Here is a 25099-nt window from a genome sequence, read left to right on the forward strand (position 1 = left end):
ACATAGGCAATCCAACATTATCTTCATCTTCATCTAGACTCCAAAGGCCATCTATCGGCAAATGTCTACTAAGTTTCTCTGGAGAGAAATGTAAGATAATCAGAGCCTTTGGTTGATGCCTGATTATCACTTGTATGTTAGAGAAAGACTATCTCACATCTTTGGCCTCCTCTGTCATTACTGCCTCCGACAATCTACAAGAGTAGAAAGTGTCTCGACAAAGGCCGAAATTCTGGGAGAATGTAAGAAGTAGATAACGGTTAAGTGAAGGCATTGCTCACAAGTTCCATACCATGTCAACGCCGGTATAGCGATAAAGAAACAGAACTGTTATTTACCTGGCAATCACTATCCTGTATCAACTTCACATGGAGGAAATAAAAGGCCTCCAAGGTCTCTTACTTGCAAAATGCATACTTCTGTTTTACACACGCTGCAGACAGTACTGAAATAATAAAGTGTATTTGTTCCATAGACATGTATACATACATAAAGCATGGCATCACTTCTTATTTCATCATTTATCTCTTCACAATATAATTCTATATGATTACTCTTCATAGCCCGACTTCTCATGGCTGCTTTGCGCACGATCCATCGAATCTCCTTGGTTAAAGCACAAGCAAATTCCAAGGAATAAAGTAGATTAAATATCTTACCTCGCCCTTGACTCATCTTCTGCTCCCTCGTTCAAAACAGAAGTTAATTTGAGACTACATCAACTTGGACTTCCTCCTCCTCCAAGATGTAGGCCTATCAAATAATGTTGACTATATGTCCCAAGAGGCCTAATATTAATCATGACGAAGGGTAGATTGGATAATACGAGACAAATTCGGAAAAGCAGAGCAGAAACGTATTAACTGCCAGGAATATGGAATACACCGCAAGAATGGTCGAGTCAAAGAGACGGATAAACGGCTCTATATCCACTCTCCTGCGTCTAGTAACACAATAAAGACCGCATCTACCTCTTCACTCATTCAGTAAAGGAAGGAGGCCTCTTCTTCACCTAGCTCCTACTTAAGCCACAAAGCCTTGCTTACACTTATATGCCCCCTTCCCATTACCCAACTTCTAGATCTCCGACAACAGGAAAGAAAAGGGTGTAGAAATGACCGCTATGCTTTACATGTCAACTCTCCTATCGGTTCAAGATTACTGGACTAAGGACTAGAAGTTGCTGTTGAGGCAGTGCAATGCTATAGTATGAGCTAGAATTGGCTTGCTTGCCTGGCGTTGCCAGTCTCACAATGGTTTTGTCAAATCCTTTCCAGTTTTGCTGTTTGCTGCCAACCTATTGCTAGGACCTAGTGTTAGATCGACGAATTCAACACAGCATTGAATGTCAGCATCGAATTATCTTTTTGGTACCCAGTATTCGATCTACTTTGCGACTTTGGCTTGCACATAATCATATGCTTGTCTTACTCTGTAGCGCTGTGTATCTCCGACGCTTGGTCAACTTACACACTCATGTCACTCTCCCCGGTTACTCCGGGAGGTAAGCCCTGCTCTGCACTCGACTGTTACAACAACAGAAAGCTATCATGCATGAATATGCTACCCAATCCTCGTTCAAATCAACTAAATTTGCTTCGTCTGCAGGTGTTTGTTCAGCGATTAGCTTGGCATTATCATTCATCCCAAACAGCTCATACTTGTAAAACCCTCCAAGAACAGTGTGCAGTCCCATATCCAGTAAGGGGGACAACTTAAGCAAATATGTGTCTTGAACACCAGGCTCTGCATATTCAGGGATGATAACCAGCTGCAGCTAGGACCACTCCCCCCCGTCTGTTAATGCCGGAATATAGGCCTCTGCCGTTATTAAGAGGTGGTTGCTCCCACAAGGTTACAGTGGTCTCTGTACCAAGCAAGTCACTACGTGCCAATACTGGCCCACCGCGTAACAGTAGGTAGAGTTTTCTGCGTTTGTTTAATAGCCCATTGAGTTAATTTTAGTGTCGCGGACGGTAGGATAACCGTGGCTATATGCACCAGCATATATGGGTCAATGGTAGCACCTAAGACGGCCATAAAGGCATGGTTGCACATAACCTTCGGATATTCTTCTAGACCGCATGGGAAATCAGCTGAATTCACATGCAGCGGCGAGATAAAGTCTTTGATGGAGCCGAGCCGAGCAGGGGAATCCAACTTCTCATTTCTATCATCAACAATGTTGCGCCTGGGATGCCCAAACTCCGTATAGACGCAGCTCACATCCGGCTGCTTGCCCATAACGGCCTCTTCTAAACGTTTCCGAACTTTTTCAGGCCCCTCGATTACAGATATTTGGAAATATTTACATTAACAATATTCTCAGCAAATACTAGAGCTCTTGAAGGCATTTTGCAACAGCTATGACTTCCACCTCACTCTCAACATGACAGTTGCTATTGAGAAATGACTAGCATAAGTCCACTTCGCCTGTGAAGAGCACTTCTCGGCCTTTGCCTTGCTCTCCTTGAAAATATCTCTTACAATCTCAAGAACGTATGTTGCGTCGACCATACCACCAAGCTACGATGCCAAAGCTCTTTGCCTCCATGCATGAGAGTCTTGGCTAGCACAAATCTGCCATCGTCGCCAAATTAACCATATTGAGGGACGCGCAGTGGGGACAAGACGAGATACATACAGGTGGTCAGATTGACGACAGTACTGTTATCTACATTTAGCAGCTGTGCCCTGTGGGATGCGGGTTTGCTTCTGCTACTGAAGAAAATTACACGTGTTTCTAGACCAGAACATGTAGTACTTGGAAGAGATTTAAGCGAGAGTGAGACCTTTGATTGCAAGACTATCCATGAGACTCGAGGTTTGCTGGAGCTTAATGGACAGAAACCCTTGGGTCATTTTGAGACCGATGATGATACTATTGGCCTTTGGTGCGCTCCTAAGAACTGGAGGGATGGAGGTAGTGGAGATAGAGATGGAGGTGGAGATGGAGAGGATGGGTGGGATACAGTACATGGTCTGTCACTGATGTTTAGACAATATGAGTATACTCTACATTCTCAGCATGCACGAACAGAAGATAACACTTTGTTTCTGGCATTCAATTTTTTATTTTGTTCCGGCAGGAAGCTACATAGCTAAATGAGTGACTGAGCACAATGAGCGTAGTGATGCCAGATTTGCAGGCTGCATTGGCAATGAGTGATGAAGCAGCTATGTATAAACATTCAGTCAAATGACCTTTGGGTTATCCATTTGACTGAATCAAGCCTTGATGACAGCTGGGAGTCGGCGGAAGCCTCCTCGGCAGGCAACATCACACTGCAACTCAACCATGCGCTTCTGGTCGCCAGTAGGGTCCTGGGACTCTTCCTCAAGCTCCCAGCCAAGGAACTCGTTGGTGTAGTTGGACTTGAACTGAGCGTCCAAGACGCCGAGTCTCTGTCCATACTTGGTCACCTTGTTCCAATCGCGCTGGACGTTCTTCAAGTCCTTTGAGAAGTAGGCAAAGCTACGCTCAAACATCTTGCGGTTGAGGTCAGTGCCCATGACGGGCTTGAAGTCGACATACTCAGCCCAAGCCTTGTTGGGGTCGGCAAGAACGAAATCAGTGGCCTTCTTGACAGCACGAAGGAAAGCGCGAACTTTCTCCGGGTTCTTCTCAATGAAGGACTCGTTGCCGATGTAGAGGATGGTGCAGAAGCAGCAGCAGCCCAATTCGGCGAGCTCATCAATGCGAAGCATCTGGACATCTGTCTTGGGGCGGCCCTGCTTGTCAAGCCACTCCTCGAGCTCAACCATCTGGACATTTTCCAGGCCAATACCAGCGTCAATTTCGCCGCTGATGATGGCCTTGGAAACATTCATTCCGCAGCGAACCGCAGTGTAGTCCTCTGGAGTGAGGCCATAGTGGGAGGTCAGCTCATCGATCTGGATCTTGCCGAACTCTCCCACATAGCCGATGCGCTTGCCCTTGAGGGAGCGGAAATCGGTGGTGATGCCCGACTCCTTGAGGTAAATGACGCCAGTGAATGGCTCATCAAGCAGACTGCCGATAGACACAACCGGGAAGCCACGGGCCTTTGCCTAAAGGAGTGCATAAGTAGCCATATAGGGAATTGTTGAGTCAAGGGCATATAGTCTTACAGCAAGAGTGTGAATCATAGCCTTGAATCCGAGATCCACTTTGCCGGATCCGATGATCTCGGTGACATCCTATCAAGGCGAGTGAGTTTCTGCTCAATGAAGGGTTACAAAATGTTACATACGCTAGGGTCGTTGGGCTCCAAGAGAGCGACCTTGATGCCTTCATCCTTGAAGTATCCTTTCGCTTGAGCGAGATAGACGGGTGCGTGGTACGGGGTGGCGTGCCTGTATCTTGGTTAACCTCACGTATCACTAGCTCAATTGACGAGGATAATTCTGACCAGTTGGCCAAGAACGTGATCTTATCCGTCGACATTTTGGATAATCGAGCAAAGAGCTACGTGGGTTAGTCTGTACACTATGTGATTAGGAGAGCAGTGGAAGCCCAAGAAGCAGATCCTTTCGCTGGTATTATCCAGATCAAGTTCGCCGGTATTTCTCAGATCAATCCACTCTACCATGCTGTCTTCTACCTTAAACTACACATCAAGATGATGGATCGAATGAATTGATCACCATCGAGAGCTAGTTGAGAGAGAGACAACATGATAGAACGGATCGAACACCCGGATGCTTGCTCAGTCTACTTTACCTCGATGACTGGATAGTTCCATTGCGACAAGTAACATGGCTCCTTGGAGGCGAGCCTCGTACCAAAAGATTTTTGTTGGGAATTGGTTGTTTTTGCGTTACAGAAAATGTGACAATCCAAAGATTGAATAAATTAAAAGTTGTGTGGGAGAAGAAGGGAAGAGACGAGAGTTTTAGAACTGAAATAAAATATTCAAAAGAGCTACCCCTCAATCTCACGGTGGGTAAATTATGTCATGACCGAAGTCGGATATCGCGCATGCTATTGTGGTTATTTCATATGCCCGTTTATACCCGAGTATACACGAACATACGATATCAAAACTTGTGGAGATGTATATTGTACTCGAAAAGATGTTGTTATCTTTGAGACTTATCTAGACGATTAGGCCGAGTTAATTAAACTCACTAGGCGGGATGAGCTAGACAGAATCTCAAAGTCCGCCTCAATTGATGAGTAGAGTTAACTTACATACTTCGTTTTCTATATTTTATATTTTATAGTAACTCATCTAAAGAGCTTCATATAAAGAAGATTCACGAAGTCGTGCGAGGAATTGATTCCTTGATTAAAAGGAACACTGATATGTACATGCGTCTTTAACGGCTCGATTATGGTTTAGAACTTTCTTACATGTCATACTCCCTCCCTCTATATCTGCCGTTGGTATCAATGGGTGCCCGGTTTACCTGTCAACCTGTCACTCGAATCCAAAAAGTTATATCCGGTGACCCGGCATATTCTAACGAACCATTCTATGCATATGATAGTGGAGAACTGCGCGAATAAAGAAAGCGCTATGATGCGAAAACAGCTTCATTTAATCTCAAAGAAGTAGGCGAACAGCACTAGACATTGATTATTAGGGCACGAGTCTGAAACCTTCAATTATGAGTAAAAGTCTAAGATGTTATTAATTTATATATCGTAGCTTCGTATGATTCATTAGTAGGCCGCCGAGCCATGTATCAGTTTAATAGTCCAACAGCGGCTGCGTTACTGCATTGGCCACTGTGGATACAACACTTCCCAAACCTGCCAAGGTAATGTTAGGGCATGTAAGGTCAAACACCGACGGAGACACAAACTGTGCCTTGGGACGGTTGTTTTGGCCAAGCACGATCAACGAGGCCTTCTTCTTGTTGAATTGAGGCCATCCAAGGCTGCTGAGACCTGAAGTAGGGTTGTTGCTAAAGGTAAACCAAGCGTGTTGCATCAGCTTCGTGAGGCTTCTCTGGTCTGCGGTCGTGGGCAATCCGCTGACATCCGCGGACGCTCCAAAGATCATGTGAAGGTCGACACCGTGATAAGCACCGCTGGTGGGATAGAGGCGAGTGTTATCCCAGTCAGCCATGTATCGGTAAGCCCAGGCTGGCACTCCGTGATTGCGTCGAGCATTGGCCTGGTGGGACACGGGGCAGGTGAAAGATTCCAGGAGGAAAGACACGACCTGGTCAGCAGTCGGCACGATGCCAGAGGCGAAGGCCGGGATGCGGTAGTATCCATCCTCGTTGTTGTTGTTTCCCAGCAAGAGAGGCACCTTTGCAAATTTACCAGCATTGGTCAATGAGAGGTAGTCGGAGAATACAAGCTGTTCGTCTGGCATCGGGTAGAAAGCAGGAATGGATCGCAGAACACTGCTGCTCGGCGTGGGCTTGATGCCGGCTGCAGCAGCCTTGATGGCTGTCCAGTCCGCTTGGCGCATACAAGACATGACATTGCTGGCAGAAGTGCAGTTCACAGCAGCCACAACAGTGTCCCAATTCTTCTCGGGGACGCCTGGAGCATTGACAGGGAAGCTGAAGACATTGCCCGAGTGCGCAATGACGCCGTTGACAATGGGGTCCTTCTTGTATGCATAGGTCCAGTAGTCAACAGAAACACCTCCCGCAGACTGGCCAGAGATGGTAATCTTGCTGGGGTCGCCGCCGAACTGCTTGATGTTGTCTCGAACCCACTCGACGGCCGCTCGCTGGTCACGGAGACCGAGGTTTTGAGTCTCGCCTGGAGCACCAGGGAAGCCGAAAATGTTGAGTCGGTAGTTGACTGTAACGACGACAATATCTTCGCTGTCTGCAAAGTATTTGCCTGAGTAAAACGGGCTGTCGGTGTTTCCAATGGTAAATCCTGTCCTGCTATTAGTGACCGGAATCGTCGCTGTGTCTCGCACGGCTTGGAGAATTGGATATGCGTATGCTTACTGCCTCCATAGAAGAACACCAAGACGGGTTTCTTCGCTTTCAATGCATTCTGCGTCGCCTTGGACCAAATGTTAAGGGTAAGGCAATCTTCACTCTGAGGAGTACCCGCCGCAGAGGCGAAATAGTTGACGATCTGCTGCGCCTGGGGCGTAAATCCGGGGTAATTGACAGGCTTCGACGGCGTCAAAGGACAATCAAATCCAAAATTAGCAGCCACATATGGCTTCTTGGATCGAATCTTGGCGGGCGCTGCGAATCGCAAGCTTCCAACAGGCGGCTGCGCAAAGGGAATGCCCAGGTATTCAATCACACAGGCTGAGTTGGACGCTTGGTGACCGGTGATGGGACCATTGGACGTGGACACGGTGAGAAACTGACGGGTATTACAGCTCGATGCCGTCGATGATGTGACATCCACAGGAGTAGCTGAGGCAAGGGCAGCGCCCAAGATCAAGGCCGCGCTCTTGGTCGTGAGAAGCATGGTGAAGGTGAAAGTGAGGCTGCTGGAGATGTCAATGATCAACAACACCTTTCGTCCGAGTGATACGACAGCAGCATCTGCATCACTACATATATAGTCGTCTGGTTCGACTCCGAGCTTTTGTCTGTCGTTATTTAACCCGGGCCAATTGCGCGGCTCGGATCCAGTTCATGCGCAATTTCCATCAAACCACCGTTTACTAAACCCCATATTGATTGCTATAACCCACGTTGAGGCGCTCGCATCTGCAACCCGATCCAGTAATGAGGCCGCCCAGCAGAGCTTCTACAGGTAGCAGCTCGGCAACCAAGGTGCCGGACCTCTGCAATGTCTCAGGCAATTATGGAGGCCCAGCTCCGGGATGCGGCCAACAGAGCTCATTTTCCGGTCGCCAATATTCGTTTCCAGGTTGATCGATGCGGGAAGACGCGAAAGCTTCATGGGCCGGGGCACTTTTCTTGGTCGCTGGCAGGGATATTGTCGGCCAACGTCCCCCAAACAATTGGGGGTAATCCCTGCCGAGAGGTCACCAATTTTGCAGCCAAGAAAATTACGGATCAATTGCTGCATGGCGGAGGAGCAGCTTGGTCAATAAATCTCAGGCTAAGAGAGAGTACGAAGCATCCGCGGGCGCGAGGATTGAGTAAACAGGTGGAGATGCGGAGGCCCTTCGATTTTGCTACGAGAGATTCTGCCCATGTGGAGGCTTACAGAGTGCAACATCGTGCGTAGTATTTTAGCAACCTCTTGCAACTGTTTGTCCATTTGTAGTATTCACGCTCCGTATTGATGCCCTCCATTGACGGCTTCGTTTGTGCTTCTATGATTTTCCCGTTTCCAAACATCAGGATGTAGGCACATACACATTTGTAGGTGCGGTACACCCGGCATCACCCCTTTCTCGCTGCGAAGCATCGAATGAGGCCTGACAAATTTATTGCAGTCCCTGTTCCGGTCAACTCCAAAAACAGCACCGCAGTAGGGTTCTTTTTCAACTTCTATAACATCTCAACCATTGTGGATGAGAAAAACCAATAGTTTGTAGCCACTTCTCGCGCTCAGTTGCGCCGGTATGCTCGGCATCGGACCATCCTTGTGGCCAGCAACGATTACATACGAGTACTCAACTCCAGCTGATAGTTGTGCTCTGTACGAGTCTGTGAGCTTGTTCTCCATACAGAAACACAAGCATTTGTCATCTTGGCAGAACAAACCCAGTTATCCAGAATCCTGGACTAAGCAGGGGAATCTCTGAAGACAAACTGACTCCGTACTCCTCGTACGCAATCTGATTCTCGCTGAGACTTAAGACAACAGCTAACAAGAACTAGCCATTGCGTACGAGTGCTAAACGACGTACTAAAACCGCGTATAAAGTGCTGGTTCCGTGGCGGAGTGGGCTCCGTGGTTCTAGTCGACATTGCCATGGCAAGGATACAAACTAGCGCATGATTCCATGTTTTGGTGCCTGTCGCACTCCTCTCTAGCCGTCGGGGCCGATGTCAGAAGAATTTAAAGTTGGCGATAAACTTAGCTCTTCCGCCGAAGACACAATTCGCGCGATGCAGAAAAAGCAAAGAAGGCGAGATTCTATCACACGACATCGAGAAGCGACGTCTGTGCTAGCTTTGCCCGCTTAATTCACTCCTTTCGTAAAGACTTTAGTCGATTCTGAATTCTTCATTGAGGCGTCCCGAACCAACACGTCCTTCCCTAACCAGTGGACGGCTGGAGGACAGGGGTAAGGAGTGGAGATGCTGTTGGTCCTGCGTGTCTGCATGGATGTAGACGGAGTCCTGCTCAGCTCCGCGAGCGAAAGCTGAGCGGCGAGGGATTTGTAACCGTACTCGTGTGTAGGTTCCTTGCAGGCGGAAGAGTTTCTCGAAAGGCGTTTGGGTGTTTGAAGATCCACTGCTGCAAGTGAATGAAGCCACTAGCACTCTAGTATGGCCCTACTGCGTGGCTTTGGACGCGCGAAGGAGCTGAACATCAAAAGTAGTACCAAACCGAAGACAATTAGATGATTAAGGGAGAAGTGTGTCATCTTTTAGGTGGGAATACGAGTAATGGGAAGCAAGTTTGTTCCAAGAATATGGTATATCGCTCGCAAAGTACTCAAGCTCTGTCAGTATGAACACTCTACTCTCGTCCCCATGCCCAGCCAGCATAAGTTGTGCAATGGATCTGAGTTTTTAGATCATAAATGCTCCATTAGTTTACTCCTTTGAGTGCTTTCGATACGAAATACGGGATGTCGCGGAGTACTATTTGGCTAAATCCTGTACTCCATGCCGTATGAGTCTACCAAGCTAGCTACTTGTATGATAGCAGTGCTGCTAGTAGTAACAAGTTTACGATGCTCAAGCATCCTTCGCCATCTAGAATGTCGCCGAAGAGAGCCAGTCTCATTTCATGGACTTCTTTTACAGGCTCCACTGAGTATTACCCCAGCTCTCCTGGCCTTGCATTGTTGCATCGCTTGTCCTGCATGCATTCACAGGGTTGGGCTTATGACATTTCATCACTAGCTACAAGACATACAGTAGTTGTGCATTGAAGAAAGGGGAAAGAAGTGCTAATGGCAAAAGTTCTCGTACAGGAGTAATCTGCCCGGAGGGTAATACTAGAAGGTGGTGTTACTCGAAACTCTTGGCAGGTCCTCGGCGGCGATTTCTTTCCCTTTCTCTGCGAACAGGGGGGCATCTGGAGTTTCTATTCATATTCTCTGGGGACGGCACTCCATATCTGACCAACGCGAGCAAAGTTGTCGATTTCTTACGTTTCTTTTGCCTTAGCCGGTCTACCGGTCGAGGGCCTCTCCAGCGCAAAGCATCCGATTGCCACGGCTTCCCGCACCGGGCAGCGGGATTAGCCTTGGAGTCAACATCCGGCTAATTCGGGAAGGCGATTATCCAACAGAAAAAACAGTAGAATAACAAAACGCCCGCCAGAGTCATGTATCCCATGCTCCAGTTGTGATCAAGGCTACACTCGCGATCCACGATGGGGCCGAAGGGTATGGGCTTCCCTGCCGACGGGATAGACAATCATGGTTGGAAGTTATACATCACCTCTATGGTAATGATCATCGTCGCCGGATTGGTTGTTACTTTTAGATGTGCGAGTCGAGTCTATCTCTTCAACTTTGGTGCTGACGATGTTGTCATCATCTTCTCCTTGGTGAGTTCGGTTGCCATTTCTTTTGTCTTCTTGCCCCTGATCTACGTTAAGACTGGTCTTCGCTAATCTTTCATTCATCGGCTTTCTTCATATTAGCTTTTCTCTATCGTTCTCTCTGTTGCCATTCAGCTTGCCATCGAAAATGGCTACGGAATGCACAAAGCCGATCTCACTGTGGTTGAGCTCAACACCGCTCTGAGGTGGTTCTTCATTGCTCAAACCCCCTACAAAGTAACCGTTTGCCTCAACAAAGTGGCCACCATCCTACTTTATCAGCGTATTTTTGTCACCAAAAAATTCCAGATTGCGTCTTATATCGTAATGGGAGTCGTCGTTTCTTGGAGCATTGGAGGTGTGGGAGCTACCATTTTCCAATGTGTTCCCATTGCTGGTGCTTGGGATAAGAGTGTCAAGGCAACATGCATCAACTCGGATATTTTCTGGGTCGCATATGCCGTCATGAACATCTTGACAGATGTCATGGTCTTGGCTCTTCCCATCGCGCCAATCATGCAACTCCAGCTCAGCCCACGCAGCAAGGTGATGCTGTGTGCCATCTTCCTGATGGGCGGTTTGTACGTAGAGCCTACCTCCAATGAATCCCAAACTTCCCTGCCCCTGACAGTATGCTAATCATTTACTTTCAATAGTGTTACTGTCACGTCAATTCTCAGAGCAACATCTGTGAAAAACTCACTCGCTAATAAAGCAGATACCACATGGAACTTTATTGATCGCGGCATGTGGACGTTGATCGAGGCCAATGCGGGCATTATCGGCGCCTGTCTTCCCGCTCTAAGACAGCCTTTGGCTCGCATTTTCCCTCGCTTCTTCGAATCGACTATGAAGAACTCACACCAAAATGACAACAGAACTCCAGGCAAAGGTGCTTTCAATCTGTCCAATTTATCCGGACATGCATCTCATCCAGGCATGTGGCGGGGAGGAGGGCACAGTCGCCAGGTTGTGTCCATCTCCGGACCTGAAGCAGGATTGGGGAGGAAAAGTGATGAGCTACATATCATCGATGATGGTCTCAAAGATAATGATAGTGGCTCTGATACCGCAGGTGTTCAGGGTATCTCAAAAACGGTTGATGTTGTGAGGACGTCATACCACATGGACCGGGCGTAACTGCAGTGATACCCAAGATACGATATCCTTTATAAACAGTATTCCCTTCTTTTAACTGTAATAAAACCCTCTTTGTTTTCTTAAACTTACAAGTAGTGTCGTTCAGAGAATGCTTCGTGCGCTTCCGGCATGACGATGATAGCCAGGTTTCGAATTCTTGACATCACATCACCACCTAGGATGAATATTCCCCCGCTCAATGTCAAAGTTTTGTTATTATAAATAAACTTCAATGCTTGCGAAGTTGTATATATATGTATATATGGTATGTGTATATATGAACATTTATGCTGAATAAAATCTTTCAAAACTGAAATTCCATGTCGTCTTAAGGGCGCCGCCTTTAGCTGATGATCCTCGCGCTCCAATATGCTGAAGAACGCTGGGCACAACGGCCCATTTATCCAAATGCAGGTCGTCCGCTGTCTTTTCGATAGTAGAGTCGGCCGGTAGGTCAAATGGAGACGCCTGCAGCTTCTCTTGCAGCAGGGTCAGGTGTCGGTTTGGTATAACCAAGCCTTGGCTGCAACAGCCGTATCGCGGCATCTCTTGCACGCCGTATGGAATGGGATTGACAGTTAACCGACCAGCCATGAATCCAAGCCCAATGAAAAGAGGCACCCAGATAAACAGTATGTTTGCCATCAAGAGCTTTGAGTTTTTGAATGCTCGGTCCTTGAGTGAGGGCGGAGCCAGTTGGTGGAGATAGCGAATTGCCATCATGACTCCCAACACGCCCATATATATGAGCGCAATATTCCGAATATACATCGGCCATTCCTCCGAGTTCCATCCCATATAGGTTTCGGTATAGAAAAGTCGAATGTAAAGCCAGTCTCGGTGTTTGGCAACGGCGCGCTCGTTCACTTGAGGTGTTGCTACTAGGAGTCGCTTGAACCACTCTCTCGCGGCGATGACATCGTCTTCGACAAGAATGAAGTAGTCTGCCTCGTTTCGGCGGCATGTCTCGGAAAGCACAGAATAATCGCGTCTTACTCGCTCGTCTCTAATCGCTGATTCGGAATGTCGCGGTATTGTCTGGTAGCCATTTTCAGCGACCAGTTTCTCTGGCGTATCTTCATGAACTATGACTGTATCGGCAATCGCATGGAGCCAGTCTTGTCCAAATGCTGAGTTTACTGTCGCATCGGCATCAGACAAGAGAACAACGATGTGGATCAGCTCCCGCTCTTCAGGTGTCAATGAATCGACAAGAGAAGCCGCTGTCCTCGGAAAGAATTGCGCCCGCTCTCTCTGAAGCGTTGGGATGCCGATGCAGTATGAGGCGGGCCGGCGAGCGCTTCCTTCTGTTGCATTTCTTAATCTGCTGTTTTGTGCGCTTTGAGAAGCTAGGAAATTGTCGGCTTCCTGCTCTCTAACAGCCGAGTAGAATGGTTGGTATGCGGCATCTGAACGAAAGAAATATGAGGACGGGTCGAAGTAGGTGTTTTGTTGACAATATCGAACGGCAATAAACCAGATTAAGAAAAACACAAAGTTGACCACTCGTAGATCGGTAGTAAATCGTGATAATGAGGGGGTTGATTTAGTCATTAGGGCATTCTTTTGTTACAAGTGTCGAGCATGGACGAAGATATGTACGTTGTCGTTTGTCGGACATGAAAGGAATGGATGGGTTTGGAGAAACTCCAGCGACCACTGCACTACTAATATGAACAAGAAACTCGCAGGGATCTTTCTTCAATTACAATGATCCATCTCCATATTGGTTATAGCCTAAAACGTCTCCACGGAGTGGCTGCCATTGGGATTCTGGACGACCTCGATCCTTTAAACCATCGTCGAATGAGAGGACGGGTAAGCGCTAGCTTGTGAAAGCATCCATGTTGGACTCCCTGAGGCGCAGAGCCCCGTGTTCTTTTTCCATGCGCCGCCGCCAGGTTTCGAGCATCTGACGTAGACAAGCTGTCGATCCAGAGCATCAACTAGTGGCTCAAGAGCTTCGTTATTCACCCACTCTAAGATTGCATGCACGAAAGGAACAATACTATGACTCTAATACTTGGCATCCTTTTTAGTAGCAAACAGCTCCGTGAGCTACCCACAGTAGTGGACATAGCTCTGTAAGATTTTGCTGCTTGTAATATGGGGTGGCTACCATAGCCACCACGATACGAGACGGCACTGCGTTTGCACAGCCCTTCCACGCAACAGATGCGTTTCGAGCTTATGGCGAAGGATCCGGTATTCGGAAACAAATTAGAGTTATGACGGCTGCTAACAGACATGCCTCTCAAGCCGACAACCTGCGATACGCGTTGTGATGTCACAGCAGCCACATAGTTCAATCACCAAGAAAGCTTCATCTTGGCATCTCTAGGCATGAAAGCAGGACAGGGGAAACGCCTTTGCTATGGGTCAGACTTCTCCATCGCTGGGTTCAGGCTAGTAGTTTACTCGCCGTTTGCGGGCCTGATTCAGGGGAACCGACAGCACTAGCAGAGCTGGAAGTCTAAAACTGCGTGAATTTGTGTGTGCAAAACTACTGTACGGACATTGGAAGTAATATCTGTCTCGGGATTTTTACCAGTGGATACTCGTTGGTCTACGATCTGTCTTGGCTTCGCTTCCCGGCTCTTGGCTTCTTGGCTCCTTAGCCTTCTCGCCGCGATGAATTATCTCCACGTCAAAAAGAAAACAAGAAACACTCAATCTTTCAGAGAAGAGAAGCTGCAAAGCTTCAAAAAAGGAGCTGAACGCCAGTTGATCAATAGCCCCTCCATGAAATTACTTACCCAATTAATAGCTGGGGACTCTAGTGGGATCCAGTCCTAAAACCCGTCTAGTATTGATGCTATCGGTTATGACGGCTCCTGCTGACCAGGAATACGGAGTGCCCAGACTCAAGCCCAGTCGACACCTTTGCGCAAGTGATTTCGAAAGGCAAATGGGACGGAATATTTGTTTTGACGAGAGAACTATCTAATCAAGTTGTTTTTACTGAGTTTTACTTTCCCAGGAAAAGCGCAATACTGGGAATAGACTCTTCTTCTTCATCGCGTGTTGCTCGAAGCAAAGTGGATATCTCCATGATGCATACGGAAATACCATGGATCAATACTGTGGGAATCGAATTCTGGGATTACCGAATTCTTCGTGCTGTGTTAGCGAGATGATGGCATAAGCGCATTTACACAAATGCTAGATTTACGAAGTCAATGGAGAACGAAAGAGGAAGCACAGGGTATTGTGTAGCAGTTAGACGCGTTTGTAGGGAACTGTGGGAGAAGGACGCGTCAACAGAGGCTTCTTTGGGTTTTCTCTTCTGCAACCAGCTCTGCATGATAAGCTTTTAAGCTTTGCTAGTGTCAGCCGTTAGCGGCAGCTTATTGCAATCTATGAGATTCAACAGTTTAAAGCACTGAACTTGATGAGGGTGCCCACCTTGTTATTTTCCTATGCAGGAGATGCAGGAGAACTAATAACGCGCAAGTAAGGCGTAAATTCCGGCTTACGTTGATGAAACTAGCTAGGAGGCCGTTCAGGCTTTGCAAACCCTGTCTCTCAATTTCCAGGGTAGCAGTTGAAGAAGCAACGCGCAACCCCAAAGGACAAGCAGACATTTACTTGCACCGATGGCCATCGCTATATTCCTTGTGTAGTTCATCGGCATCTCATTCCTTATATCGTTGTTTATGTGTATTGGTGAGCCCAAATATAGTTACTTGAACCGTCACCTCATGGTGGTGAGTGCTTTATACAGTGTGACGAATATAGCACTTGTTTAGAAGAAGAAATAAAACAAAAATAAGATAAACATAAACGCAAGACTATAACGACTACTTGATTCTATAGCTCTTTATCTAAAATACCAGATAAGTCGGAAGACTGGCGGGAATACTTTATAATAGTAACCATGCACAAACTGCTATACACGCAAAGTCCCATTTGAAGTTTCATGTGATTGTGTGTGAAGATAATATGTTTCTACTTCATGCCCTATCATTATTTCAGTCATGACCGCAGTGGATTTGGTTGCAGGAGATGGCTAGTTCATGATCGCGATGTAAATTGCTCACCCCAGCTGTCTAATCATTTATTGTAGGGCACTAGGAGAAGAAGAGCATGCCAAGACTTCTGTGTCTGTGACTTCTATGCCAAAAATCCTGCCAAATCAGCACCAATGGTATAGTAATATCGTATTGAGGATAGGCTGGGAAGCATTCAGTGTCTGCTTCCGAGAGCCGACGGGCCTATGCAGCTTCCTGTTATGACAGCCGCAGAAAGATCTCGGTAGAGGATTGGCTGAGACATGCTTAAATGGAACTTTGGTAGGCTTTAATGTATTTATCAATATCTGGTTGGTGGTTTTTGGCCGGTGACCCATTGCCGTTACATCGGGTACCACATTTAGCGGAGGCGAGGTGCTCATGACCTCTGGAGCATTCCTTAGAAATCTTGGCTTCACAGTAGGCCGTAGATGTAGATGGGTCATAGTACCGATGATAGATCGTACTTTGTTAATTGAATCGTGCTTATATAGCGACTCATTCTACTGTTCCTAGATGGAAAGGGAGTAAAGGTATGCTATTCGCATCATTTGAACGCCACTATTGTCCTTCTGATCTTATGGATATCGTCGGCACAGGTGGCGTCGTATGCATGATAATTCGTCACCCTGTTAATTATCGCTGGTCAAAAGTACCATCGTATCGAAAGAACCAGCGACTCTCCTTCTGGCAGGTCGATCTGTGTGGAATGCTATTGCCTTGAAGACAACCCCTCCCTCTTATCGCTACTCACGGGATACCATCTCTCTTCGGCAGTTCCCATCAACTAGACTCGGCAGGCCAAGGCACAGGAGCATCTCAGTGGTTATAAACAGGTGAAGATCGTGGCTGGATCTGCGTGATGCGGGCCTCCCTTGACGTGATCCAATTAGCGGGTTCGGAGCATCTGATCGTTTACGGCCTCGAACCCCTTTGACAGCTCCAAAGGTGAAGACCTTTTTTTTCATCTTGGCTTGTTTGCTGTTCATCGGCTTCGCAGTGTTGCACTGCTCTCGTTTATTTTGCTGGGCTATTGGCGGGGATTTGACATCTTCAATCTGATAACCACTCTACTGCCTTCGTCTCGGCTACTACCTTCTAATCGTGGCAATGGTGCAAGTCCTACCGGCATTTGATACCGATAATTCGCAATACAATCGATTTGAATAAGGAGGAGTGACCGACTATATAACATGCGACGTAAACATATATCGGACGGAATCCTGTCTTCTCTCGGCAGCTTGGTATCACCAGAGCACAAACTCAGCCCACCCCAGTATCGTTAGCATTTGCCATGAAGTCCCTTACTTTACTCTCTGCCCTCGTTGCTTCGGCATCAGCCGCTGTCCTTCAGCCTCATAGGGTCTCGTATGATGGACACAAAGTCTTCCGACTGTCCGTCGATGCTCACAACATTGACCGAATCAACGACATTGTGGGCACTCTGAATCTCCAGACCTGGAAGCCTGCCAGAAAAGCAGGATCCTTCGCCGATATTGTAGTGAGCCCTGACCAACTTGAGACTTTCAATAAGGCGACGTCGGATTTGAAGCCCGTGGTTATGCACGAAGATCTTGGTCACTCGATCGAGAAAGAGTCTACTTTCCAGCCCTATTCCATTGATGCTGTCAAGGCCGTCAACAGCACATGGTTCACCGCGTACCATGCCTATGCAGACCATCTGCAGTTCCTCAGAGACCTCTCGGCGCAGTTCCCTAACACTTCAGAGATTGTCACCTCTGGCAACTCTTTGAATGGCAATGCCATTACCGGTATCCACTTCTGGGGCAGCTCGGGCAAAGGCGTCAAGCCTGCCGTCATTCTCCACGGAACCGTTCATGCTCGAGAATGGATCACCACTCTGGTTGTCGAATATTTTGCCTATACTCTGCTCACAAGCACCGACGCTACGACCAAGGGCTTTTTGGACAAATATGACTTTATCTTCTTCCCAGTTGTGAACCCTGACGGTGAGATTGCGCGTCTCCTCCGAGATATAATACCCAAACCTAACATCCACTCCCCTAGGCTTCCTGTACACTCAAAGCACTGATCGCTTGTGGCGAAAGAACCGTCAAACAAATTCTGGCAGCTCATGCGTCGGTCGTGATATCAACCGAAACTGGAATTACCAGTGGAATGTCCCAGGAGGCGCATCTACCAACCCCTGTGCTGAAGACTTCAAAGGTGCCGCTGCTGGCGACTCTGTCGAGTTCAAGGCCCTTTCTGCCTACATCCAAAAGATCAAGACGGCCCAAGGTCTTAAGCTTTACATCGACTATCATTCCTACTCTCAGCTCTTCATGACCCGTGAGTACCCACAAGGCCCATAGAAAACCCTGCTGTGCCTTGTTACTGACCATGCCATGTTTCTAGCCTATGGATACTCTTGCTCTGCCGTTGCGCCAAACAACAGTGAGCTGCAGTCCCTCGCCAAGGGCGCCGTTGCTGCTATCCGTGCCGTTCACGGCACCTCATTTGAATACGGCCCCATCTGCTCGACCATCTACCAGGCCACTGGCTCCAGTGTCGATTATGTGAATGATGTTGTCAAAGCAGACTACACCTTCACATCCGAGCTCAGAGACACCGGCAGATATGGCTTCGTTCTCCCCGCCAACCAGATTGTGCCTAGCGGAGAGGAGGCCTATGCAGGCTTCAAGTATCTGCTGCAAAACATGAAATAAGCATCAAGAATTAGGCGTTCTGAGTGAAGGAAAGAAAAAAGAAATAAATTACAATAAACTCCGTTTGGACTTTTCGTCGGTCTAGAATTTACACATTGTATCGCATTGAATCTGATCGTAACGTCCTGGTGCCTAGACAGCTCCTACGTGAAACAACGATATCGTCCGATCCCTCTGCCTCTTTCGGCCAATGTTTCACTCAAATTGGAGCCCTCTGTTATTCTCCTCACTTGTGTAAGCACGTTCGGAGTGTTGCTATTTGAAGTCTCGGAGTTGAAAACAAGCCTCTCCATAGCCGAACCTCGGTCCCCCGCATTCCTGAAGCTCCCGCGGGGAATGACGAAATGCCACAATTGAATCATAATAAGGAAAACTTTTTTAGCTTCGCGTAATACTTTAATTTGTTTTGTTAATTGTTCAGCGTCAAGTATTGCCTTTGTCCTGTGAGTGCCATCATGGCCGGCCGTCTCTCCATTGCCGTGGTGCTGCTTGCTGTACTGCTTGGCTATGTGTACAACTTCTACGTACAACGAACCGTCTACGTCTCTGGCCTCTTTCGGAACCCAGAGAAGACTGAACTGGCTCCAGGAGACTATAAGGTGATTGAAAACGCGATTAACTGTGAAGACTTGCACCATCATGAACCAAGCGGCCTCATCTTCGCTGCCTGTGAAGATGCTCTACTGAGCCGCCTTGCATGGTTCCCTCCTCTTGGACATTTCAGCAACCCATCGACGGAACGGATGAAGGGAAAGCTCCAAGTTATTGATCCAAAGGTAAGAAATGATGGATTGATGCCGAGGTACCGTGTCAATGAATCAAATTGGTTTTTAACACGTTGATGTAGACATTTAAAACTCAGATCCTGGCGCTCGAGGGTTTTAGCGGCCCATTTGTGACACACGGCATTGATGTTATTGATGATCCGGATAAACCGAAAGGCGAGGCAGTTTACATATTTGCCGTCAACCACAAGCCTAACCCCGACCATTACCGTGAGAACGGCGACGTCAATGCCCCAAAGTCGCATTCGGTGGTGGAGCTATTTCACCATGTTATTGGCTCCGAGACAGCGCGACACGTCAGGACAATATGGCACCCCCTCTTCGTAACGCCAAATGACCTGGTTGCTGAATCTCCAACGTCGTTTTTCGTGACGAATGACCACTATTACACTGAGGGACTCATGAGGATGGTTGAAGACCTGTTTCCTATGGCTACATGGACCAATGCCCTCCACGTTCAGTTCCAAGAGCCGGAATCGGTTGATGGTGGTGACAGTGCAGGCGTCCATGCGTCGATTGCACTGGAGAATCTGCACAACCTGAACGGATTGAGTCACGGGAGAGCTAAGGATGATATTTTTGCGAATGGGTGTGCCAGTGGCCTCCTGCACGTAGGAAAAATCCGGGGAAACGCCAACAAGGTCATCAAGGTGACTGAAGTGGTCGAGTTTGGGTCGCCCATCGACAACCCAAGCTACTTCAGGGATCCATATGCCAACAGTTCCTTTGATGCGAGCGGTGTTGTTTCCTGTGGACCGACGAGGGGCATAGACTTCTTCAGTAACAAGGGAAAAGAGTTTGTTCTGGACCCCATCATGGTGTGGAAGGCCTCGCCTAAAGCTGGCAAAAGAGAAGAAGGAGGTGCTGCAATTCAAGACGGGGGAAATTGGGATGTCAATGTGATTTTTCAAGATGACGGACACAGAATTCGATCTGCTAGTGCCTCCGTGCTGGTGGCCATTGATCCGAAGGAAGAGGGAGGCAGACGCAGGGCATGGCTATTTGTCTCGAGCTACCATGCCTCGAATGTCATTGCCGTCAAGATTGATTTGTAAAGCGAGGTGTGTTTGCTTTGGGGATTTGCTTCTTTCCCCTTTTCAACGACCCAATCCATGGAAGCAACATTATGCGTTAGAGGTCGATCTCTCCCGCATCGTACAATATACCATGCCAATACAGCGGTACCATGTCGTGTTACCTGACCATGAACTGCACGCTTATCTTATGTATTACGAGGACATGTACGGAGTGCAATCAAGACATTCTATCTTACTGCCAAATACAGCATGAGCATCCAGAATAGGCAATTGAAACCACTGATGAGACGGAGTCAGCGGTCCATTGAATGCGCGATTGTGCAAGGAAAATTGCCCTCTGCACTCCGCAGCGTTGCATTTCCCAAACGCTGAGGCCTATATCTATATATAGATTCCTTAGCACTACAAGGATATAAGGAGTTTTCGGCTGGATCCATCGTTCCGCCCCGACTTGTGTTTAATATCTGCCTTGATGCACTCCGCAAAAACTAAATGCAGCCAGGCTGTCTCTAGAGACAATATCAGAACACTAGAGATAAAACCACTATCGTAGTCAGTCGTATCGCCGATTCTCCGAGTGACAGTGCTTGGCAACCCTCCATCAGCGCTCATCGATCTGCGGCATTTGGGTGCCCCATCCAATAGTCTCTCCAGCAGGGCAACCAGGGAGTGGATGGCTAAAAGCCCGCCATATCATATCCCGGCTGCTCATCAGGAAAGACTTTGCGGCAGGTATTTTACCGGGCCGAAGTGGTTGACGACAGGGAGCGTTGCATCGGGGCAAGGATAATTGAATCCAGTTCCCAGGCCGCCGACATTAAACCGGTACTTGGCACTGGGTGAGCCCTACTGGCTGGCATTCACCTTGATTAAGCTATCTAGGCTAATGGCACTTTAAATGACAGAGTCACAGCCATTCGCCGTCTTCTCCAGAGCGGGAAGCCAAGCCGAGTCTTGGGAAGAAACGAAAACTGGACTTTGCCTCCGCTGTTCCATCTGCCCAGCTCTCGTATACTCGTACTTGTCCCCCCTCGAGCGAAGTCCGCGGGCTTCGGCTCAATTGAGAAACTCAAACTCATCTTCCTGCAGCGGCTTAAATGGAGAAAGAAATGTTGTTGGGACAAGTGATTATAAATGGCGTGCTTTGAGGGCTCGAGTCGAGGCATTTTCGGCATCTGTGGGTTCATGTCGAACCCCCCTTCACGTAAAATACCCGATTGAGACCCGGCAGACCAATCAGGGGGGCGAATTCGATGGAGTCACACGAGTGAGAGACGAGCTACCAGCTACAAAGAACCAAGCTTGTGATGGTGGCTTGTGTGAAAATTTTTATCTGATCATCTTATCAATCCCATCTAATCTCTAGCGGGCATCGTCACTCCACCATCCCTGGCTTTGTTTCCAGTTCTACCCACTTAGTCTGCCTTAAGCCGTGATAGCGAACATGCGACCTCGGCGTTCTCCAATTTTCGTGCAGTAGTCGCCAAAATTGGTGTTTGTGTGTTGAAAATCGAGGCTCTCTGAGAGGGTGACCTTCCACGACCAATTGGGAGATTGTTATATTAAACCTGCCACGGCTCACTGTTACATTACATATGTCAGCGAAACCAGCTTGTTTTTAATTTGTCTCTATCGGTCCTTGATCAACATCAAGGTCACAACAGGTCGGGAAGGTCTCCAGACGCCCAGGTATCAGCAACGTCTCCACACACTTGGAACGACCGGCTCCGCAAGCCCATTTTGAGGGTTGCTGGAAATGCCAAGGGCAGTATCTGACAATCACACACAAAATGTTTCCCTTTCGGCTGTTGAGATCTGAGCCAAGCACCCCTACCATCTCCATCCCAGCCCTAGACAACGTTGTCCCGAAAGCCGACTCCGATGTATAACCTGACAAACTTCGTCATGTTCGAGTCGAGACAATACGGCTAGTTCCTCCGAAATGTGGACTATTTGGTCCAAAGAACTATTCCGCAGCAGCCCGACTGGCTCTGTCTGATATCAGATTCTGGTGGATAGATAGAAAGCTAATACTTGCCACGCTATTGATGCCTCGGGTATTGGCCGATTCAGTCTTCACTGAGCCCACCATTATTTTGTAGAGTAGTAGTCAAAGTCCGCTGTGTGTGGATACGAGCACTTGCTAGAATTGGAAAAAACATACAATTCCAGGTTATAATTGACATATATATGATGCCTCTGATGCCTCTCTCTCTCAGAGTCGGCTTGTTCTCCGGCTGTCAGCTCTCAACAACCGTAGGCCGCCTGAAAGGACCAAGATAACAAGATGTTGTCACGGACCTCCTACTTCTTGTGCTTCCTCTTGGCTGCTTGTGCCCATGCGGCCAAGCCTCTTGGGCTCGAGGTTTGCGGAGCCTCATGTTACTACACCTTGGCCAAGACCAAATTCGCTTCTGATAACGTAACGGAGCAGACGCTTTGCACACACCCCCTGCGTGTCACTTCGACATACCTGTGTCTGTGGGAGCATTGTGAAGAGAAGGATCTGGTCCCAGGTATCAACTGGTGGGCTGGAACATGCAAGAAGTCCGCCAAGGTGGTCAATCTCGATGCGTATAGAAGCACCGTCGCCAATGTGACGCAAGAGTACATTGACAGCCTCCCCACTGTCGAGCAGACACAAAAGACTGTCGTGGACGTTGTGTCAATGCCATCGCAGGCAAACTGGGACATCTCTCACCGAACTGTCAACACTTACTACACCAACATTGTATACCACCAGAAACTACGGTACGTTACTTTTACACAATACTCCTTCACCACCCCCTTCCGCTAACAGGTGTATGATGGTAGATGGATTCCATACGGCTACTGGGGATTAGTGCTGGCTCTGGCCACAATCAGCCACGCTATCGCTCTACTTCCAGTGAAACGCTCCAGTCAACCAGTACGAAAGAACAATGCGCCGGCAAAGATTAAGGGCTGGTTCCATCGTAACCTCATGATGGCTCCTACATTCTCATACCACCACCATCAGCCCTTGGGATGGTTCACCGTTCCTCTCCGTTTGCAATCTTTGGTCATTGCCGGCTACATCATTACGCAAATCTTCATGCTGGCTTTCCACTACCCTGTCTTTACCGGTAACATTTAGTATGTTTTCCCCAATTTACTTCTTTGCTATGGTATTGTTCTAACATAGCCATCAGCTATAAAACTGTTCCAGGACAGGTCTGCCGTATTCTTGCTGATCGACTCGGTATCTTTATGACGGCTGAGCTGCCATTCATCTTCCTTTTCAGTGGAAGAGCCAACATCCTCATCTACGCCACGGGATGGAGCTACAGGACATTCAGCATCTTCCATCGCTGGCTGGCCCTGATCCTCACTATTGAGGGGATTTGCCACGGCATTATTTTCTCCGCCTACTATGTCAATGGTAAGCATATCTAGTCAAGATAACCCGAAGAGAACATTGCTAATATGATGAAAAGAACAAGGATGGGATGGTTACCACGAGGAGTTGCGTACCGACCCCACTTTCAAGTATGGACTTCTTGTAAGTCGTCAATTTGAATCCAATTTAGTTTGCACAAATACTTACAGAAGCTACAGATGGTCATCTCATTGGGCCTTGGCGCAGCTTTTGCTTTTGCTCCTCTGCGTAGCCGAATCTATGAGTTTTTCAAGGCTGCCCATGCTTCCCTGGCTGCCGTCTTCCTTGCTGCGCTGTTCTAGTAAGTCATCAAGCGTCCTCAGTCTGGTATCTTCATCTGCTAACAGCATGTCAGCCACATCAAGGACCAGTTCAAAGGCATGTATAAAGTCTGGGTATGGGCTTGTGTTGGCCTGTGGGCTGGCGACCATTTCCTCCGTATGCTGCGCGTCATTGCCATGAACTACAAGACCTTCCTCGGACAAGGTTCTCTTGCATTGGCTAGCTACAGCGAAGAGACTGGCATGATCCGTCTACAGGTCAAGCCTTCAATCAACGCCGCTCGCCAAACTCCGGGAACTTACTACTTCGTATACTTCCCCAGTTTGCACTTCTGGGAGTCTCACCCCTTCACTCTGGCTGGAAGATCTAAACAAATCGATGATATCCCGTCATACGGAAGCAGCAGCGATCAGCCCAGCGACAAGGAGACTGGCACACGGTCTCCTCGTGTTACAGAGCTGAGCTCTGAGCCGGGCGACTCATACATGACCTTCATGATTCGTCCTCGCGATGGAATGACCCGAAGACTAAGGGACAGATTGATGAGCAAGAGCGAATCCGGCCCTCTTCGGGTTAGAACCTTCCTCGAGGGTCCCTACGGCACGCCTGCTCGTCTTGATCACTTTGACGAGGTTCTTTTCATTGCTGGTGGTAGCGGTATCACCACAGTGCTGCCCTATCTCCGCCAGTTCTTTGAGGACCAGAAGGAATCACAAACACCTCCCAAGGTCCGCTTGGCATGGATCGTGCGAGACGAGGGTTTCGTTCGAGATGTACTAGCCAACGATCTTCGCGCAACTGAAGGATCTGCGCTGGCAGCATCAAGGCTTAGCATGGAATTCTACATCACATCAGACTCTCCCAACGCCACACCCAAGACAGAAGAGGCTGGGAACAGCATCGCCGATCCTAGATTCAAGAAATCACGACCTGACATCCACTCCGTGGTTGACACCTTTGTCGATAGCTCCCAAGGCAAGACAGCCGTCTTTGTCTGCGGTCCGGCAGAAATTGCCGACACAACGCGGCAGGCCGTGATTAGACACACGCACAAGGATCACATTGACGTTGAACTATTTGAGGAAATGTTTGTTTGGTAAAAACAGGGACTAAAGCGGCGATAGAGCGGCGTACTAGGGATTTTATGAGGCGTATGAACATTGGGTGGATATACTCTATAAATTATGCATTACGGGACTTGAA

At 48.0% G+C, this 25099-nt stretch overlaps 7 protein-coding genes across 7 annotated transcripts; 4 read left to right on the forward strand and 3 right to left on the reverse strand.

Annotated features, from left to right (window-relative positions):
- Nucleotides 1-3057: 3057 nt before the first annotated feature.
- Nucleotides 3058-4846, reverse strand: V8C40DRAFT_250758 (NMT1/THI5 like-domain-containing protein). Its single transcript, XM_083217045.1, has 5 exons — nucleotides 4765-4846; nucleotides 4392-4447; nucleotides 4233-4335; nucleotides 4111-4179; nucleotides 3058-4050 (listed from the first exon to the last, which is right to left on the reverse strand). Exons 2-5 carry the CDS (start codon nucleotides 4424-4426, stop codon nucleotides 3229-3231), a joined length of 1029 nt encoding a protein of 342 aa, XP_083070756.1. The 5' UTR covers nucleotides 4427-4447; nucleotides 4765-4846; the 3' UTR covers nucleotides 3058-3228.
- Nucleotides 4847-5561: 715 nt separating this feature from the next.
- Nucleotides 5562-7974, reverse strand: V8C40DRAFT_250761 (Alpha/Beta hydrolase protein). The gene is made up of 2 exons (XM_083217046.1): nucleotides 6904-7974; nucleotides 5562-6829 (listed from the first exon to the last, which is right to left on the reverse strand). The coding sequence occupies exons 1-2, from the start codon at nucleotides 7382-7384 to the stop codon at nucleotides 5676-5678; spliced, it is 1635 nt and encodes a 544-aa protein (XP_083070757.1). The 5' UTR covers nucleotides 7385-7974; the 3' UTR covers nucleotides 5562-5675.
- Nucleotides 7975-10465: 2491 nt separating this feature from the next.
- V8C40DRAFT_276153 (uncharacterized protein) lies at nucleotides 10466-11698 on the forward strand (the record flags this gene model as incomplete). The annotated part of the gene is made up of 3 exons (XM_083220812.1): nucleotides 10466-10564; nucleotides 10661-11139; nucleotides 11215-11698. 3 exons carry the CDS (start codon nucleotides 10466-10468, stop codon nucleotides 11696-11698), a joined length of 1062 nt encoding a protein of 353 aa, XP_083070758.1.
- A 236-nt stretch (nucleotides 11699-11934) lies between these two features.
- V8C40DRAFT_250769 (uncharacterized protein) lies at nucleotides 11935-13484 on the reverse strand. The gene has a single exon (XM_083217047.1). It carries the CDS (start codon nucleotides 13250-13252, stop codon nucleotides 11984-11986), a length of 1269 nt encoding a protein of 422 aa, XP_083070759.1. The 5' UTR covers nucleotides 13253-13484; the 3' UTR covers nucleotides 11935-11983.
- Nucleotides 13485-17002: 3518 nt separating this feature from the next.
- V8C40DRAFT_276155 (M14 family metallopeptidase) lies at nucleotides 17003-18395 on the forward strand (the record flags this gene model as incomplete). The annotated part of the gene is made up of 3 exons (XM_083220813.1): nucleotides 17003-17678; nucleotides 17737-18018; nucleotides 18085-18395. The coding sequence occupies 3 exons, from the start codon at nucleotides 17003-17005 to the stop codon at nucleotides 18393-18395; spliced, it is 1269 nt and encodes a 422-aa protein (XP_083070760.1).
- An 81-nt stretch (nucleotides 18396-18476) lies between these two features.
- V8C40DRAFT_250778 (uncharacterized protein) lies at nucleotides 18477-20573 on the forward strand. The gene is made up of 2 exons (XM_083217048.1): nucleotides 18477-19171; nucleotides 19243-20573. The coding sequence occupies exons 1-2, from the start codon at nucleotides 18851-18853 to the stop codon at nucleotides 20233-20235; spliced, it is 1314 nt and encodes a 437-aa protein (XP_083070761.1). The 5' UTR covers nucleotides 18477-18850; the 3' UTR covers nucleotides 20236-20573.
- A 1709-nt stretch (nucleotides 20574-22282) lies between these two features.
- Nucleotides 22283-25062, forward strand: V8C40DRAFT_280978 (ferric reductase family protein). The gene is made up of 6 exons (XM_083221501.1): nucleotides 22283-22968; nucleotides 23032-23331; nucleotides 23388-23617; nucleotides 23673-23737; nucleotides 23794-23915; nucleotides 23970-25062. The coding sequence occupies exons 1-6, from the start codon at nucleotides 22505-22507 to the stop codon at nucleotides 24994-24996; spliced, it is 2208 nt and encodes a 735-aa protein (XP_083070762.1). The 5' UTR covers nucleotides 22283-22504; the 3' UTR covers nucleotides 24997-25062.
- The last annotated feature ends 37 nt before the right edge of the window (nucleotides 25063-25099 follow it).

This window comes from Trichoderma camerunense (assembly GCF_050948025.1).
Source record: "Trichoderma camerunense strain CBS 138272 chromosome Unknown V8C40scaffold_14, whole genome shotgun sequence".
Taxonomy (NCBI): domain Eukaryota; kingdom Fungi; phylum Ascomycota; class Sordariomycetes; order Hypocreales; family Hypocreaceae; genus Trichoderma; species Trichoderma camerunense.

Coding starts and splice junctions, on each gene's coding strand:
- V8C40DRAFT_250758 (XM_083217045.1), bottom strand. CDS start 4,426: ATGTCGACGGATAAGATCACGTTCTTGGCCAACTG. Junction 4,336..4,391: donor ATCACGTTCTTGGCCAACTG/GTCAGAATTATC, acceptor ACCAAGATACAG/GCACGCCACCCCGTACCACG. Junction 4,180..4,232: donor TGGAGCCCAACGACCCTAGC/GTATGTAACATT, acceptor TCGCCTTGATAG/GATGTCACCGAGATCATCGG.
- V8C40DRAFT_250761 (XM_083217046.1), bottom strand. CDS start 7,384: ATGCTTCTCACGACCAAGAGCGCGGCCTTGATCTTGGGCGCTGCCCTT. Junction 6,830..6,903: donor GGTGTTCTTCTATGGAGGCA/GTAAGCATACGC, acceptor ATAGCAGGACAG/GATTTACCATTGGAAACACC.
- V8C40DRAFT_250769 (XM_083217047.1), bottom strand. CDS start 13,252: ATGACTAAATCAACCCCCTCATTATCACGATTTACTACCGATCTACGA.
- V8C40DRAFT_250778 (XM_083217048.1), top strand. CDS start 18,851: ATGGCCGGCCGTCTCTCCATTGCCGTGGTGCTGCTTGCTGTACTGCTT. Junction 19,172..19,242: donor TCCAAGTTATTGATCCAAAG/GTAAGAAATGAT, acceptor ACGTTGATGTAG/ACATTTAAAACTCAGATCCT.
- V8C40DRAFT_280978 (XM_083221501.1), top strand. CDS start 22,505: ATGTTGTCACGGACCTCCTACTTCTTGTGCTTCCTCTTGGCTGCTTGT. Junction 23,618..23,672: donor CTCCGCCTACTATGTCAATG/GTAAGCATATCT, acceptor TATGATGAAAAG/AACAAGGATGGGATGGTTAC. Junction 23,916..23,969: donor TTCCTTGCTGCGCTGTTCTA/GTAAGTCATCAA, acceptor ACAGCATGTCAG/CCACATCAAGGACCAGTTCA.